General features: G+C 40.1%; 1 protein-coding gene across 2 annotated transcripts in view; it reads right to left on the reverse strand.

Annotated features, from left to right (window-relative positions):
* The window catches only part of COL2A1 (collagen type II alpha 1 chain), a 105,099-nt gene that overhangs the window by 22,730 nt on the left and 65,698 nt on the right, over window positions 1-16,671 (reverse strand). For both annotated transcript variants that reach the window (XM_060762957.2, XM_060762956.2), the window contains 16 exons: window positions 15,351-15,404; window positions 14,720-14,818; window positions 14,357-14,410; window positions 13,319-13,372; window positions 11,401-11,454; window positions 10,030-10,083; window positions 8,438-8,482; window positions 8,232-8,330; window positions 7,353-7,460; window positions 7,142-7,195; window positions 5,602-5,655; window positions 3,773-3,826; window positions 2,192-2,245; window positions 1,968-2,075; window positions 1,315-1,368; window positions 83-136 (listed from right to left, as the gene is read on the reverse strand). In XM_060762957.2, the coding sequence (XP_060618940.2) occupies window positions 83-136; window positions 1,315-1,368; window positions 1,968-2,075; window positions 2,192-2,245; window positions 3,773-3,826; window positions 5,602-5,655; window positions 7,142-7,195; window positions 7,353-7,460; window positions 8,232-8,330; window positions 8,438-8,482; window positions 10,030-10,083; window positions 11,401-11,454; window positions 13,319-13,372; window positions 14,357-14,410; window positions 14,720-14,818; window positions 15,351-15,404 (1,053 nt within the window). The remainder of the gene's footprint in view (window positions 1-82; window positions 137-1,314; window positions 1,369-1,967; window positions 2,076-2,191; window positions 2,246-3,772; window positions 3,827-5,601; window positions 5,656-7,141; window positions 7,196-7,352; window positions 7,461-8,231; window positions 8,331-8,437; window positions 8,483-10,029; window positions 10,084-11,400; window positions 11,455-13,318; window positions 13,373-14,356; window positions 14,411-14,719; window positions 14,819-15,350; window positions 15,405-16,671) is intronic.

Consider the following 16,671-nt stretch of genomic DNA (forward strand, 5'->3'; position numbering starts at 1 on the left):
GTAAAGCTGATAAATGGCCTAACAACCTTTCTAGGCTGAAGATAATCCATTAAAACCAATAACTAATTTATATTGAACTTACATTGGGACCTGGTGGTCCCACTCGTCCAGCTGCACCAGGGAATCCAGTGGCACCCTAGGAAAAAGAAAAAAGCAAAGAATGATGAACAAAAACCCCAAGAGGCCGTTATATAGCAAACATTTGAGGTCCCATAAGGTGGGTAGGAAGAGAACTGGCATAAATATTCCTTTGGTTTTCAGACTATTTTAATGTTCCTGTTGGAACTTCAGAGATCTAAAATATTAGAAAAAAACTTGACTGGTGTCTATAGAGATGTAAGAAAGATGCCTTTCATTTATGTGGTTTCTCTTGAAACTAATGTGTAGGTTGCCATCAAGATGTAATGCAGTTAAGAAAACTCTAAAGATACAAATGAATCATGAAATGGACCTGAACAGGTTATTTTCTTTTAAAAAGGTGTAAGAGCCATATATGAGAATGTGTCACAGATCAGCACCAATCCATGGATCAGCACTTTGAGTAGCAATGTCACAGACCTGACTGGGGTGAGATATTTGCAAATTGTCCCATCTAAAAACCCTTAAATGCAGATACTAGGACCTGAGCCTGTCAGCTTATCTTATATTCTATTGCTGGAGTATTTACAGCAAAGAATTGAACTTTTTTAAGGACAGAGGTCTTGAAATCCTATTACTTCTTAAAAATATACCTAATTTCTCAGTCACACAGCCATACAAGGCCTAATCTGTACACACACATTCTCAAAGAAACACAACCCACTCCTCCCTTAATTACTAATGAAGTGAAAAGGTTTGACAGAGCAACATCCATAAGGCAACTATGGGGAGCTAAAAAGGAAATATAAGAAACTGCAGTGAATCTAATCACCCCCCTGATTTGTCCTTCACAAAAGACAACTTGAGAGACATAACCCCAAGAGACCAAAATAGAAGCAAATATATAAACATCATAGAATAGCTTTAATACTATTTAATGGGAAGGTAGAAATAGCACATTGAGGTTTCCTGTCACTAGTCTTCAGATATTAGCCACAGAGCTAAAAGGAGAAACCCTTAAGTACTCTCCAAGGTGCTGAAATGTGTGAGCCTCACATCTAGTAGTTCAAGGCCTCACTAATACACACTCCTTTTTAAAACTCTGCTGAACCACATAATTATTAGCAAGGATAGAAACTTCATTTCTGCTAATATCAGAAGTGCATGTAAGGAAAACAGAAAGGGGGATACCCAAAGCAAGTTATTCAGAAGGAGAGGGAAAAACACCCTACTTACTGGGGGTCCCTGGGCACCACGAGCTCCTTTTGGACCAGTCACACCATTTGGACCCTGCAGGGACAAAGCAAAAACCAGGTTAGATGGAAATTCAAAATGATTCTTCTCACTAACGTCAGTCAGTTGGCTCTGGGGTACATATTTAAGAGAAAAGGACTTCCTCTAATTGAAAGATCCTTCTGGCTTCCATAGTTAGTGTTGGCTGCTATGTTGACCTCATAGATCCTATATGTGTGCGAGATGTATCAAAAGGAATTGGTCACCATCTTACAGGGCATTTTGTGAGAATAAAATGAAATAGAGTTATTGCAGAGCAGGTTGAGTGCTCAATACTACTGCAGAATTCATTTCTATCCTTCATCTTGCAACCTTTGTACCACAGGTGAGATCTTATCCCTGGCTCAGACAATGAACCCATGAAGCTTTTTGATATTGTGTTTCTCCACCACAAGCTCATCTACTTTAACTTGAATATTAACTATGGAGGAAGCGGCATTTCAGTACAAATTGAGATTCCAACTTATTGTTTCGCTCCCAACCACCTCAAGTGAAGCTCTTCCCAAATTACATATCCTGGCTGCGTCACCTATAGACCGAAGGCAGCATCTTTATCACTGAAAGACAGACCAGGACAAGGAATGCACTGTACAAACCTGTGGGCCAGGAGCCCCGGATGGACCTTGAGGACCTGGAGACCCAGCATCTCCCTTCTGTCCAGATTCACCTTGCTCGCCTTTAGCACCAGGTTGGCCATCAGCACCCTGCAATGTAGAGGAAGACAGAAGGCTCCAGTATGAGACGAGCATCCAGGACTATAGAAACATGTCATAGAAGAAAAAGGGGAGTAAGTGCCTTACAAGTATCAGGCAGTACTCACAGGGGGACCAGCAAATCCAGCAGGACCAGGAGCACCAGGTTCACCACGGTCACCCTAAAACAAATAATGTGGTAAATCATGAGAACTAAAGAACTAAAGAGGTCTCGCCACTCTGCTCTTCTGGATGGCCTACTGCAAGGATTGCTAGCTTCTGTAGTCTCAGCATCAGTTTTGTTTGCCAGGAACCAAACTCTGGGACCCTCTCACAGGCAGTTATCAGCAATACAATTAGGATCATGCAGCATGACAGACATCTTTCTGCTCAGTCAGTGAAGTCAATGACTAAGGACCATGAAAATAAAGACCTTCCCTCAAGAGACTGAGTCTTCTGCACTTCTTGAAAGATAGTAATGTCATTGACCAAGTATACTCAGAATAAATGGGTTTCCAAAAATACCCAAGACTGCAAGTGGCCCTTTTATGTTTCAGAAAGGTGTATGAGACAATTTATTCTCTCTACAACATTAGTAAAATTCAACAGTACAAGTGCGAGAAAGACAACGGGCTCCTGATTTGGCCTTGCAGGACATCAGCCAGTGTAAACTGCCCTCCAGACTAAGTTCTATATATTTTTGTTGGTTCGTAAAAAGGGGCCCTTTTTTCTTGCATTTAACATAGAAAGCCCAGCCTTTCAGTACTGAGAACTGCCAGTTAATAACTATGGAGGGTCACAGATCAATAACTTTTTTTCATGCCAGGAGTGACTAGAGAAACTGCAAGTCACTTCTGGTGTGAGAGAATTGGCCATCTGCAAGGACTTTGTCCAGGGGACACCTGGGTGTTTTACCACCCTGTCAGAGGCATCTCTCATGTCCCTGCACGGGATGCTGGGGCTGACAGACGGGAGCTCACCCTGCTCCCTGGATTCAAACAGATGACTTTTTGGTCAGTAGTCCAGCCAGCACAAAGGTTTAACCCATTGCACCACCAGGGGCTTCAATAACTATGAAAGGGCACTAATCCAGAGAAGCCATGTAGCTCTTCTGGCTTTTGCCACATGCTAATTAACTCATTTGAAAAATGGTGCTGGAGAATAATTATATGAATACCTTGTAAACTAAAAAGACAAATGAATGGTTCCTAGAGCATGTTAAGGCTGAACCCTTCTTGGAAGCCAAGATGACTAGAAGACATGACTCACTAGAAATGCTTGGAAAGGTAGAAGGCAGAAGGAAAAGAGAAATACTATGTTCTAGATTAGTGGTTCTCAACCTGTGGGTCCCCAGGTGTTTTGGCCTACATCTCTGAGAAATCCCAGCCAGTTTACCAGTTGTTAGGATTTCTGGGAGTTGAAGGCCAAAACACCTGGGGACCCACAGGTTGAGAACCACTGATCTAGACGTCTCTCATTCATGGGATCGCTTTAAGTCAAATTGACCTGACAGCAGTTAACAGCAACAAAGTACTTCCCTCATAAAGTCCTCCCTAAATTAAACTAGGGCAGCACACACTTCCTCTGGGTGTGGAAGGAAGTCAAATACATGTTTTCCTTTCATGTTATTCCAGGACTGCCATGAGTCCCTGGCATGATTCTACTGATCATATCCTTTTTTCTGAATAATTCATATTTATCAAACTTACAGGGGCCCCACGAGCACCAGCTGCACCAGATGGGCCAGGAGGACCAGCTTCACCCTGAAATGATAGGAAAAAGAAAATGTAATGCAGGTAAATTATGACATCATAATTCAGAGCTAAATCAACAGAGCAGTGACTTGTCTTTACTGAGGATATTCTTTGCTACTGCTAGAGGAGGCCCTTCAGGAAAATAGAGAGGATCGTGTGCAGGCTGAATTATGGTTTCTGAGCCCCATTAACATTACAAGGAAAATGAGATTGGGTAATTTTCATTATCCTCCTCCACAAAGCACTTAAAACATGTAAGTGAATCAGATGAGTAAACACCACCACCACCACCACAGTTCCTGCTCTCTCAAATATTCTGAGATCCAAGAAAAATTTGAAACTCTGGGCTATGACATCAGAAGAAAATCTGTATTCTACATGGGGATTATTTGGTGATATAAGGATATAAAATATATAGATGTGAGCAGCAGGGTCACACAAAACCTGGGAGACAAGGCTACTGAATTCATCCTGCTCAACAATTCTCATCTTCAGATCTCCTAATGAGAATTCTTAGTATTATTAGCTCCTTTCTGTGCCAGAGAAGAAGGCACTAGATATACAGAAATTCAGTAAGTGGAAGAAATTCAGTAAATTAATACAAATTCATATATCAGGGCACTCAGTGCAAATCCAAGGTCATGAGATTGCTGCTTCTCCATTATCTTTCCACCATTTATTTGAATCTATCTAATACAGCACAACTCTTCTATACGCATCCCTTACAGTTCTATAACTGCACTGTCTCCATCCAGTGTCTGCAAAGTCCTCCTAGCTATCTTTCACTAGTGCAAACCTATGGCATTAGGCATACCTACGCACTATAAATGTATATGGATCTTATTCCAATTTTAAAAGCTATGGCTTTTACTTAGAGAATGGTGCTAAAAAGTTCTGCTCACTGTAGTTTGATGATGGGGCTGAGAAAGCTGGTTCAAAGCCACCTCACCCCCACCCCCAATTACAATATTACAATTCTCAAGTCTCGCTAGGGAAAGGAAGTCACTGTGAAATCAGTAAAAGACATAAGTCCATATTGAAATAAGATTTAGTGTCCAACACACTAGTTTGTGTAATGTACTGTAAGAGTTTCACAGACACCCTCATAGTTCCCCTGAGTAACTATTCTGCGGATGTGTTGTCAAAGGCTTTTATGGCCGGAATCACTGAGTTGCTGTGAGTTTTCTGGGCTTTATGGCCATGTTCCAGAAAAATTCTGGAACATGGCCATAAAGCCCAGAAAACTCACAGCAACCCAGTGATTCCGGCCATAAAAGCCTTTGACAACACATCCGCAGAATAGAAAAATTCTGGAACATGACTGTACAGCCTGGAATCTCACAGCAACCCATATTCTGTGGATGATGGAGAGCAGATGGATGGGCTGGGTAAGCATCTGTCTATGCCAGGCAGAACCTGATGGCATTTTGTACCAAACTTCACATGTGTCCTGGTAAATCATTCATAGACATTATATTCAGATCTTCCTCTAATATCCCATGCTCTTTGTCAGCCACAGAAAGGTGATTTATAGGATCTATCATGCCATAATTGTGAGTCCTGAGAGGCTTGAGTTGTTATGGGGTGTGGAACACAATATCAACTTCCTAATAACCAAAAGACATGCAGAGGCATAACATGGAACTCATACTTGTGTATGTCACCAATAGGATGCTAGTGAACGGCTACTGAAATAAAATATTCACAGGACCCTCATTTCACTTATAGGCCGTTGCCAACTGGATATTGTAAACTAGTAAGTGCTGAAAATCAAGCACTCTTACCTTCTCTCCGTTGCCACCAGATGGGCCAGGAGGACCAATGGGACCAGTCAAACCCTGGAAAAAAGCAAAACAAGTAACGTGATGAAAGACACTCTTCTTTCCAAAACTTGTCATACTTGTTAATGTTTTCTTTCTTTAAATTAACTAAATAACACTCCAGTTAATATTTCTTGCTGAAATCTTCTGTCTTCCATCACTAGGGCTCAGAAATGGGGCAACACTTTCTGAGCAATGGGGATACTTCTGAAAATCCTCCATGTCTATCTGTTGTCACCAAGGCCGCCTTGGGGAACTGTAATCCACCCATGTGCCCTCCCTTGCAATGTTGTCACTCTACATATATTTGCAGAGAGAAATGCCTGTGACTCAACAGGCACAAAGAAGTGGTTGCATCCCACATAATGGGTTCATTTTGCAAAGCATATAGTTCAGTTCCTCTTATAGTACACAAGAGTAAGAAAATGACGGTGCCTTCAGAGGAATTTAGCCTCTGATGCTTATAAAAATATCATTATTATTATTCATCTGAGATGAAACGGTAAGCCTCCTTGGCTGGATCTAAACTGTGATATAATCTAGATTACATCTAGATTTGAACTGGATTATGTGAGTCAACACTGTCATATACTTCAGTTCAAAGCAGATAATCTGAATTTTATATGGCAGTGTAGATGGGACGTAAAATCACGTGATATAGCTGGAACAAATTGTGAAGTCTCATTCCGTGTAATGGTAGAAAGGCATTTTTTTGGAACATTATGTCATTTAGCAGTTTTAGCTCAGACTCTTTAGTAAAAGGTTTGCCCTTGACATTAAGTATAGTCAAGTCCAACTCTGGGGGGGGGGGGGCTTATCTCCATTATCTTTCCACTGAAGCAGTACCTATTGATCTACTTACATTTGCATGTTTTCAAACTACTAGGTTGGCAGAAGCTAACAGCGGGAGCTCATCCCGTCTTGCAGATTCAAACCACCAACCTTCTAGTCAGCAAGTTCTCCAAACTTTTTATCAACGTACAAATCCTTGCCAGACCTTTTTTGTCTTAACTACAATTCTCTTTGGCTGGATCTACACTGATATATAACCCAGATCAGATAACCCACATTATCTGCTTTGAACCAGATTATATGAGTCTACATATAATCCAGTTCAAAGCCAATAATCTAGATTTTATATAGGAATGCAGATGGGGCCTTAAAGTGATGGGGGTAGACAGAGGGAAGAGAGAATTGGACCTTTGACTCCCCAGATGTTTATTACTCCAACATCCAGCAGCGCTATCCAGAATGGTCAATGGATCAATGCTTACGGGAACCAGAATCCTAAACATCAGAAAAAGCAAAGGTACTCTACTCTTGATCTTGATCTGGATTCTTATGAGTGTCTCCTCTTATTAAGGAGGACAGTGAACAAAATAGACAGATAAATTGGATAAATAGATAGCAAATGAGGCCTGTTCCCACTATCACCCTTTTTTTCTGGTGTTCAATCTACTGCTGCTCCAAAAGGGGAAATGTTGAGTAAATATTGCTAACTTACTCTGCTTCCATCTTTGCCAGGTGCACCTTCTGGTCCCTTCTCACCAACATCACCCTGTTGGAGGACGTCAAAGAGAGATTGTCAATAAGTACCACAGAAAGGAGGCAGGAGTAAAAAGATAAAAAGCCAAATGAAGCGCTTTTGAGTTGCTCTTGGCTACTGCATGTAATGCCCAGCCCCAAAGCAAACAGCCCTGCAAAATCCCACTTACCCTGTCTCCTTTAGGTCCACCGATACCTGCAGCTCCTCTCTCACCAGGCATTCCCTGCAGACCGGGAGGCCCTTGTGCTCCGAGGGCACCAGGAGGACCAGTTGCACCCTGGGAAGGAAAAATAACCAGGCCCATCAAACTACTGCTGATTGGGTAAGGATCACACTACAGTTAGAAAATGTGACAAGAAAGAATCGGCTAAACAGGATATGGGTGAGAACTCTATCAGAAAGGTTAACCTATAATTAAGATCAGCAAAAGGAGAACTGAAAGAATATCTATTTGATTAAACTGGGAAACTCTTTATTTGCATCACATGTAAAAGCAATGGCTAATTTAAAACAGCAACGGTCCAAGAAAGACTATGGTTGAGAAATTTATGAATACATTACAAATAATGAATACATTACATTAATGAGATTAATGTGGATTATGAGATCATGACTCAGCATTTTAGATGGCTTTAATCTGTTTGATTGATATGTATTTTTATTGCTTATATGTTTAGATTGTTTTATGTTTTGACGAGATGTGTTTTATTGTTTATCTGTGCGGCACTAAATTTTTACCAAATTTGTAAGCCGCCTTGAGTCCCCTCCCGGGTCAAGAAAGGTAGGGTAGAAGTAATTAATTAATTAATAAGTTATATGTAACAGGTGAAATCAGAATAATGTAGAAGTAATAGAATGGAAAGTGATGTATTTTGTAATACTATGTAAGTAATGGGAGGGTTGGGGTGTAGATCTGGGAATAGAAGATGTGATAAGACAAGTGTATTATGTTTAAAATGTTTTGGAATTTTTAAATATTTAATAAAGATAAGATAGATAGATAGATAGATAGATAGGCAGACAGACGGAATGCAAAACCATAACCTACCTTGGGTCCATCAGTACCAGGAGTGCCAGGAAGACCACGAGGACCTTGCAAACCTTGGGCACCTGCAGACCCACGTTCACCTGGGAAGCCACGTTCACCCTACGGGGCAAAGGGATTTTAGTGCTGGGAAGACAGTTCAGGATGAATAAAAGACCAAGATGAGCTATAATTACACACCATTGTTGACATATTTGTATGCTACTTACTCTGGGACCAACAAGACCAGGAGCACCAGCCTCACCAGGAACACCCTGAAGAAAAGAGGGAGAAATTGTTAGCTAATCTGCACTCTGAAGAATCCATGTAGTCTTCACCCTTGTCTCTTCCAACTCTATGAGAGGCTTTGAATGTGCATTCCTGCATGGTAAGGGGTGGAACTGGATAGCCAATGAGATCTCTTTTAACTCCAGGATGCTATGATTTGAGTCTCTATCGACTGTGAGAAGACAACAGAGAAGGAAAATCCTTACATCAAGGCAAACGATGTACATAACATTAAGGTTTCTTCCTTGAACTGAACAACTCACAGAGTTTTGTCACTTATTAATATTATGTTTCCAAGTTAATGTTTCCAATGACATTTTCAGTACAGAAACATGTCAAAACTAAGGTAAAATGCTATTCAGACCAGCCTGTCCCTACTAAACAACAACAACAACAACAACAACAACTTACTCACTACCTCTGAGGATGCTTGCCATAGATGCAGGCAAAACATCAGGAGAGAATGCCTCTAGACCATGGCCATATAGCCCGAAAAAACCTACAACCTCCCAACAACAACTTAATTTTTATACCCCGCCACCATCTCCCTGGGGGAACTTGGGGCAGTTTACAAGGGACCAGCCTGAAAATACAGATTAAAACACACACAAAATGCAATAAAAACAACTAAAATCCATAGCAAGGTTCCTCGCTGTTGGTGGTGAGAAAACGTCTGGCTAACTGACCTACTACCTATAGACATCCAGTGAATATTATGAACAATTAAATGAGTGTATGCATGTCAATGGAAAAAGAGAGATATTTGCTTCAAAATAATGTTTGCTTCTTCCATTGCATACATACTGACCATTCCTGCTTGGCAACAGCAGGATTTCTTGGCCACTCTGTTCGGTTGAAACACCTTTAGCTGATTTGTTTGTCATACAGAGAAGCCTCATTGATTAGTTACAAGTCACATCAGTCTTAGCTAAGAACATTAGTCTTTAGCCAATCTATGATCTACCCAAATTATTATAAGGGTGATTCTCTCTGCCCATTCTTTACTTCCATATTCAAGACCAAGAAATTCATATACACACTAACATGCATATTTCTTAATTGCTAGTGCTGCATGCTGATGGACAAAACACACCAACGCTATGCTAATTATTCAATAAATACCTTTTTGATTTACAGCAAATCTTTTTGGGCAGATACGCACCATAAATTTATATCAATTTAACAGTCAAAGGATGGTTTGTTGCATGTACACTGTGGCTACAGCCTAACAAAGGTAAATGTGCTAATACCCAGTGAACTTAATGGATTTAGCTATTTGTTGAATTCTATCACTATAACATCACAAGGATGTGCCTTTGCTGTATAGATTTACTTAGCTGATTTTGAATCATGGATAACCCATCCTTCCATAGACAATCAATAGTTTCCCCAGGGTAGCTTTACTTTCGAATCTATTAGTTATGCCCTGCACAGCAAGAGCTACTCTAAAATGACACAGCACAGGGAATGTAGCAATTCACAATGAGATGGATCTAAGTATGAAATGCAACTGAATGTCCAAAGTCTTACTCACTTGGTCACCTGCTTTTCCATTTTCACCTGGAGGACCTGGGGGACCTGGAAGACCCTAAAAGCAAGAAAAATTCAAGTGTTAGCACAATTCCATTTATTTCTTTGAGGAAGTGGCATTTCGCCAGTCAAGGGTGTCCAGAGTAGAGAAGGAAACTCAAAAGTAAAATGGGAACTCACTAACATAATCAGATACAAAGCAATTATATGAGTTGTCCCCCCCCCCCCCGGGGGGGGTGTGTGTGTGAGAAGGGCGGGGTAAAAATGCTATAAATAAAGTTTAGCATCACCTCTCTAAGTATAAGTAGGAAGAAGCTTACTGCTCAGAAGATGAGGTCATTCAGTATAAATTCTTAGGCCCCATTTACACATGATGTAAAATCCAGAATTATGCGAATTATAAAGGGGTGGAGGGATAGAAAATACACACACCTAATGCGTGCTGCAACATGCATCCACATGAAAAACACGTGTTTAAAAAAGTCAGGAGAAAGTTAGAAATTGGTGATAAAATAAGCTGCAGCTGATCAGTGTATGGACAGTGCAGAGCAGAAATTTGGAAGAAACATATGCAGTACTTGTGTCAACAGGGCCACCTCTGGAAAATCTGAATAAGGGAACAAATTATGGCGCTATCAGGAAAGTAAACAAACACCTTTTCCTTCCCTCCCCAAGAAGAAATTGCTTTCCAATTTTTGTTTTTGAGCTGGAAGATGAGCTCCATTGCCGATTCACATCCAATGAGCTGCTGCAGTTCAGTGCATTTCTCCCAGTAGGGCAAGAAAAAAAGTTGTTCTGTTGTATCAGCCTGAGAAAAAACTCCACTTTCCTACATCTCTCCATAGACATTAGTATATTTTCTGACAGAAGGTTGATGCAAGGTGAGGCTCTCCCAGAGGAAAGCCAAATGTTCTTGGCAGGTGATCAGAGTTAATTACAAGATTTAACACACAAGCAGGCAAACCACAGGAACAGCAGAATAACACCAGGGCTTATCACAAATGGCTGCCCTCCTTTATTGTTGGTGGAGGGGCATTGGAAGGCATTACTTTGACAAGAGGAGGTCATAATCTGTACATGTAGAAAAAGCACATTCCAGGCTGTTTCCATCTCGGAGAACAGCAAGAGTCGTCATGTGACAAGTCTCAGCTGGTTGTCCTGCTGTAATTGAGATTTGCTGGTCTCGTGTGATAAACCCTTGGACCTTGATCTCTGGCTGCCCCCATTTTAAGGCTTGAAGCTGTATTGTACTGTATATAGTTATACTTCTGAGTTGTAGGAAGATTTGTTTGCTAAAGTTGGAAATGAATAATCAAGGAAGATTTATGATGCAGCATTGCTCTCTAAAACAGAGCAGCGGAGTTTTTCTGTTTACCTGGAATCCAGAAGGTCCTGGAGCACCTTGTTCACCTCTCTCACCAGCTGGGCCCTGAGAAGAAGGAAAAGGGATTCAGTCCAAGACTAATTTGAGGGACGTAGTATTCAAGGAACTATTGCTGCTCTCCGCAACATCCCATCTTAAGCATGTGTCCAACATGATCTAGACATACACCCAGGATTTCTTAAATTTATATTTCCCCTTGCGTTCTTAGGAGGTAATCAAGCTATATATATATCTATTAATTGAATAAAGACCCCTCTTCCTTTTCTGTCCTATGAACAATAAAGCAATCCGATCCAATATGTTTGCACATTGAGATGTTGAATCCAGTAAAGAGGTAGTATCACAGAGTAGCAACACTCTGTATACACTTAATGTCATTATAATCAGTCCCTCAGATTTGCGAGGTCCACTTTTCTGGATTTGATTATTCACAGATTTGTTTAATATATTTTTCTAGGAATCTCTAAAATCCTCCAGCGTGACTCTATGGTCAACTTGCATCAGACATTGACTACAGAGTTGTACTGGAGGAGCTAGAGATTCCTAGAAAGAATAGGTCCTCCAATGAAATTTTATAGTTAATTTCCATTGGAAGTTGCTCTAGAGCAGTGGTTCTCAACCTGGGGTCCCCAGATGTTTTTGGCCTACAACTCCCAGAAATCCCAGCCAGTTTACCATCTGTTAGGATTTCTGGGAGTTGAAGGCCAAAAACATCTGGGGACCCCAGGTTGAGAACCGCTGCTCTAGAGATTTACTATGCAAGTAGAACACTAGCATTTTTGTATTTCCATTTTTAAAATATTGTTATTTTTATTGTCATTATTGTACCACTTTTTCTCTCTGAAAAAAGAGACTCAAAACAGCTTACAGTAAAACCAATGCAATGTAATTAAAAACCTAAAAATAATGCAAACATTAAAATAGAATTAAATATTAACAGTATTAAAAGTAAACAGTTAAGCCCTTAAAACTGATTAAAAACCTATTCATAGCTAAAACCACAATACCCCCTGACTTGATCTTTAAAACCTCCTTCTTTAAAAGTCGGTCTAATTAATTTCCCCCCATTTTTGTGTAAGTCCTGTGCTCCTAACCCTGGTGAATGTGGAGGGATAGCTGTAGCTGCACTTTTTGGGGGACGGAAAGATTTGATAAACATTTTTAAAGAAAATAATGTGCAAACAAGGGGGCGGGGAAGTGTTTGGAAATACCAAACAGAGATTAAATTCTGGCTGCAAATCTCTGCCAAAGGCACATAAGTGTTGGTTTATTAGTTTTAAGCTTTTAGAAAAGGCAATATTTGCCACATGGCACATGAGAAAACACAATGGCTTATGTAGGATTAAACTAATGTGTAAGCTCTACAATGTCAATAAATAAAGTGAAGAAATGATTAGAAGGAAAAACAACTTCATCCTAAATATAATTACTTGAAAAAAGGGGTCAGAGATACCGCTTCAGGACAGGAAAAAGCTGTACACTGCATAGAGACTTTCAAATGTGAAAACATACACACCAGTTTGTTTATAGACTCAAATTATCCCTATAATGCAAACTGTAACATTAAAATAACATTACATTAACTATTTTTTTAAAAAATATAACAATGCTCCATGCAGTCATGCAGGCCACATGACCTTGGAGGCATCTATGGACAATGCTGGCTATTCGGCTTAGAAATGGAGATGAGCACCATCCCCCAGAGTCAGACACGACTAGACTTAAAGTCAGGGGAAAACCTTTCCCTAAGATCCTAAAACAAGCCACTCTTTTCTCATGGTGCATGCTTGGTCTATACCTAGAAAAATTCAGGACTGGAGGTGAGCCACCTGACTCCAGTGTTTATATAGCTCTCAGACTGCATGTTATGGATAGTAAAAATAATTTTAAAAGAGAAAGAAATACTCACAGCAGGTCCTGGAGGTCCACCGGCTCCTGTCTCACCATCTTTGCCAGGAAGACCCTAATAAGAAAAAGGAATGATGATGCTGGGTCGAAATAACTTGATTTCTAATGTCTGGCCTCCACAGAACAGGGAAGCTTTAGAAATATTTCACTTCAATTTCTTTCTTTACTATTTTTTTTTCAATTGTGTCAGGAGTGGCTTGAGAAAGTGCAAGTCGCTTCTGGTGCGAGAGAATTGGCCATCTGCAAGGATGTTGCCCAGGGGATGTCCAGATGTTTTACCATCCTGTGGGAAGTTTCTCTAACATCCCTGCATGGGAAGCTGGAGCTGACAGACTGGAGCTCAACATGTCTCGCTGATTGTTACTGCCGACCTTCAGGTCACCAATTCAGCCAGCACAAGGGTTTACGGGCTTGGACCAAATTTAATATAGAAAACATTATTGTTCTTACACTTAATGAAAACCTTATCACAACAGTGAAAGGAGTGGTCCATTGTTTGTAACAAACATCTCGAAAGCTTGTTCCATCATGTCCTTAGAAAGTGCACAAAATTCACATTTGAGTAAGCCATAAGGTTCCTAACAGAATGGAAATTCTTGAGCACTTCTCGTACTGGGGAGGGGGGCATTTCTCCCTTTTGAGGGATGCAACTACTTCAGGTATGTACTCCCTGAAGACGCAGGGGAACGTGCATGTAGTACTTCAAAATAGCATGTGTGGATCTTAAATGATGAGGGTACATGTGGAATTTTCAAAAGGGGAAAAGGAGGACAAATATTTGTGCTAATACATTAATAACATTTTCATCCTTGATAAGAAAGGGTATCTTTTAGTCACAAAATAAAACCATATAGAGAAAAAACATGTTTCACCTGAAAAAAAAAACAAAATAAGGAAAGATTCACATCCCTGAGACATGCCAGGATGTTTCCAGATGGACAGTTCTTAGTACTATGAATCAAAAAGGATGGCACAACTGTTTTTCCCCCAGCCCTCATTGCCCCATATCTTAAGAATGAAGATGAAAGGAATCACTCACTCTTAGTCCAGGAGCACCAGGAAGTCCCTTTTCACCAGCTTTGCCAGCTTCACCCTAGATAGAAAGAAAAAACTCATGAGCCTTTGGGAAAAATGGGACTTATCACCTGAGGACTGTCAACCACTTAGACTCTGCTTCTCCCATCCTGATAGTCACCAAGATGTAATGTTCTTCCAGCAGCAGGACATTTTAGCAAAGCAACTAACAAACTGAATTCTAGCTGAATTCAGGCTAGAAAATGACCAGGGGAATGGCTGCTCATCCAAGTACAAGAGATACCAATTCCACAGGTATTGCCGCTCCCATTTCTCATTACCACTGCCTGTCTGATAGCACTGTGGTGCTAAATGTTGGTTTACTTACATTAGCACCTTTGGGTCCTGGGAAGCCCATGACACCAGGCTGACCACGGGCACCTTGTGGACCAGGGGGACCAGGCCGTCCATCTTCACCAGGAGCACCCTAAGGAGAGATCCAAAAAAAAACATTTTACCAAAAATGTCAGGAGGTCAAAGAATGTATCCAAGACACCCAATCTAATGCAAATGCAAGTTTGGACTGGTCAAGGGGTTTTCTTGCATTGTTAAGAGCTCTTTAAGAACAAACTTGCTCCTACAAGTTTGGGGCATATTACGTTTCAGCTTTAGTACAGTAATATCCACTTTACAGTCAGTAATGCTCTTCATTTAAATATACATTTAAAATGCCCTTATCTACTAAAATATCCCATGTTCTATATCCATCACTATTCTTCTTTTCCACTGCTGTCACAAATCCTGTGTTCATCACCCTCAAAACCAAATCTAGCATTTCTACTCCCTCGTGAGTAATCACCTACTTCTTTGTTACAATCCTTTACCAAGACTGCATTCAGAGATACGAATCATCTGCTCAAACCTTCCACTGTTCCCTCCTTTACCACCCCTTTCTCTAAGATTATTGCCCCTACTATTTTGGATGGCCCAAGAGATAAATAATCAAAAAATATACTTACAGATGGACCAAGCTTGCCTTGAGGACCAGCATCACCGGGGCGACCAGTGAGACCCTAGTTGCAAGACAGAGAATGTAACTCAGTTAAAATGTTCTGTAATCTTCTGAAATGTTGCCATTCAATTCTGAATGTATTTTCTGGTGTTGGTATTCTGTTGTTGTTATGTGCCTTCACTTGCTTCCAATACATGAAGGCCTTATGATGGTGTTTTTGTTTTTAGCAAGATTTGTTCAGAGGAGGTTTGCTTTCCTTTAAGCAAGTCTAAGAAAGTATGACTTGCCCAAGATCACCAGATGATTCGGGATTTACATGATTCAGGAAGATGTTTCTCAGAGGGAGAAATGGTTAAAAGCAAGCACTGCATGTCTAATATAATATTAGGTTTCAAATGAATGACAGCAAGGGATGTTATTCCATATATTTGAGAAATTCTCTTTTAATGCTGGCCCAATAAGCTCAGCTTTCAATGAAGTGGAATGGATTAACCATGAATTCAGCGTCTTATTTTCTTTGATACAACTATGGTAACAATTTCTGCAACTGATCTGAATACCATTCCCTAATGCATTATCATCATCCTCATTTATATCTTGCCTTTCTACTGATAGTGGGACTAACAACATATTAAAACACGATAAGTTAAAAAGTTTTCAATAGACAAAGAAGCTACCACACAGCATTTGTTGCTGCCAAAGATGTGATCTTGGGTAGAATAACTCAGGAGTCCTGAAAGTGGATTAAGATTCCTTACTTGACATTTATGATTCAAATCAAACTAATGAGAAACATTACACCTCTAAAATGAATTAGAACAGTCCACAAATGCTAAGCAAACAAAAAACATTCAGATTCTGCTGCCACAGTTCAGCTGAAAATTCCCCCTTTCTCATTTAATAACTTGCATAATAATATTCCTTCTCTCTCCAGAAGATGAAAATGGAGGAAAATACATCTGGCAACAAATCTGTAGTAGGAGAAGCTCTATTAGTAGAACATCTCTCCAAATGGTCAGACATTGATTTTAATGATGTACATGATGTGTATTTTAATTTATTTTAAATTATGTTTTGTTAAGTGTATATATGTTTTTCCAGCTGAAAGATGTAATAAAAATTAATAAACAAAATAATTGAGGTTTTTTTAGATGAGCGAAATATTTGACAATATCCTAGAATATAGGAGGATCAGAAAATGTTAAATGCTCTCCATTTCTACAAGTTCAACGGCACTAAAGATTGCCAAAAAAAAAATCAATGTGTTCGAACTGTTCACTATCAGTCTAGATCCCTCCTGTTGGCTTTGCTTCAGCTCATATGGATTT

The sequence above is a fragment of the Anolis sagrei genome, chromosome 2 (assembly GCF_037176765.1).
Source record: "Anolis sagrei isolate rAnoSag1 chromosome 2, rAnoSag1.mat, whole genome shotgun sequence".
Lineage (NCBI taxonomy): Eukaryota > Metazoa > Chordata > Lepidosauria > Squamata > Dactyloidae > Anolis > Anolis sagrei.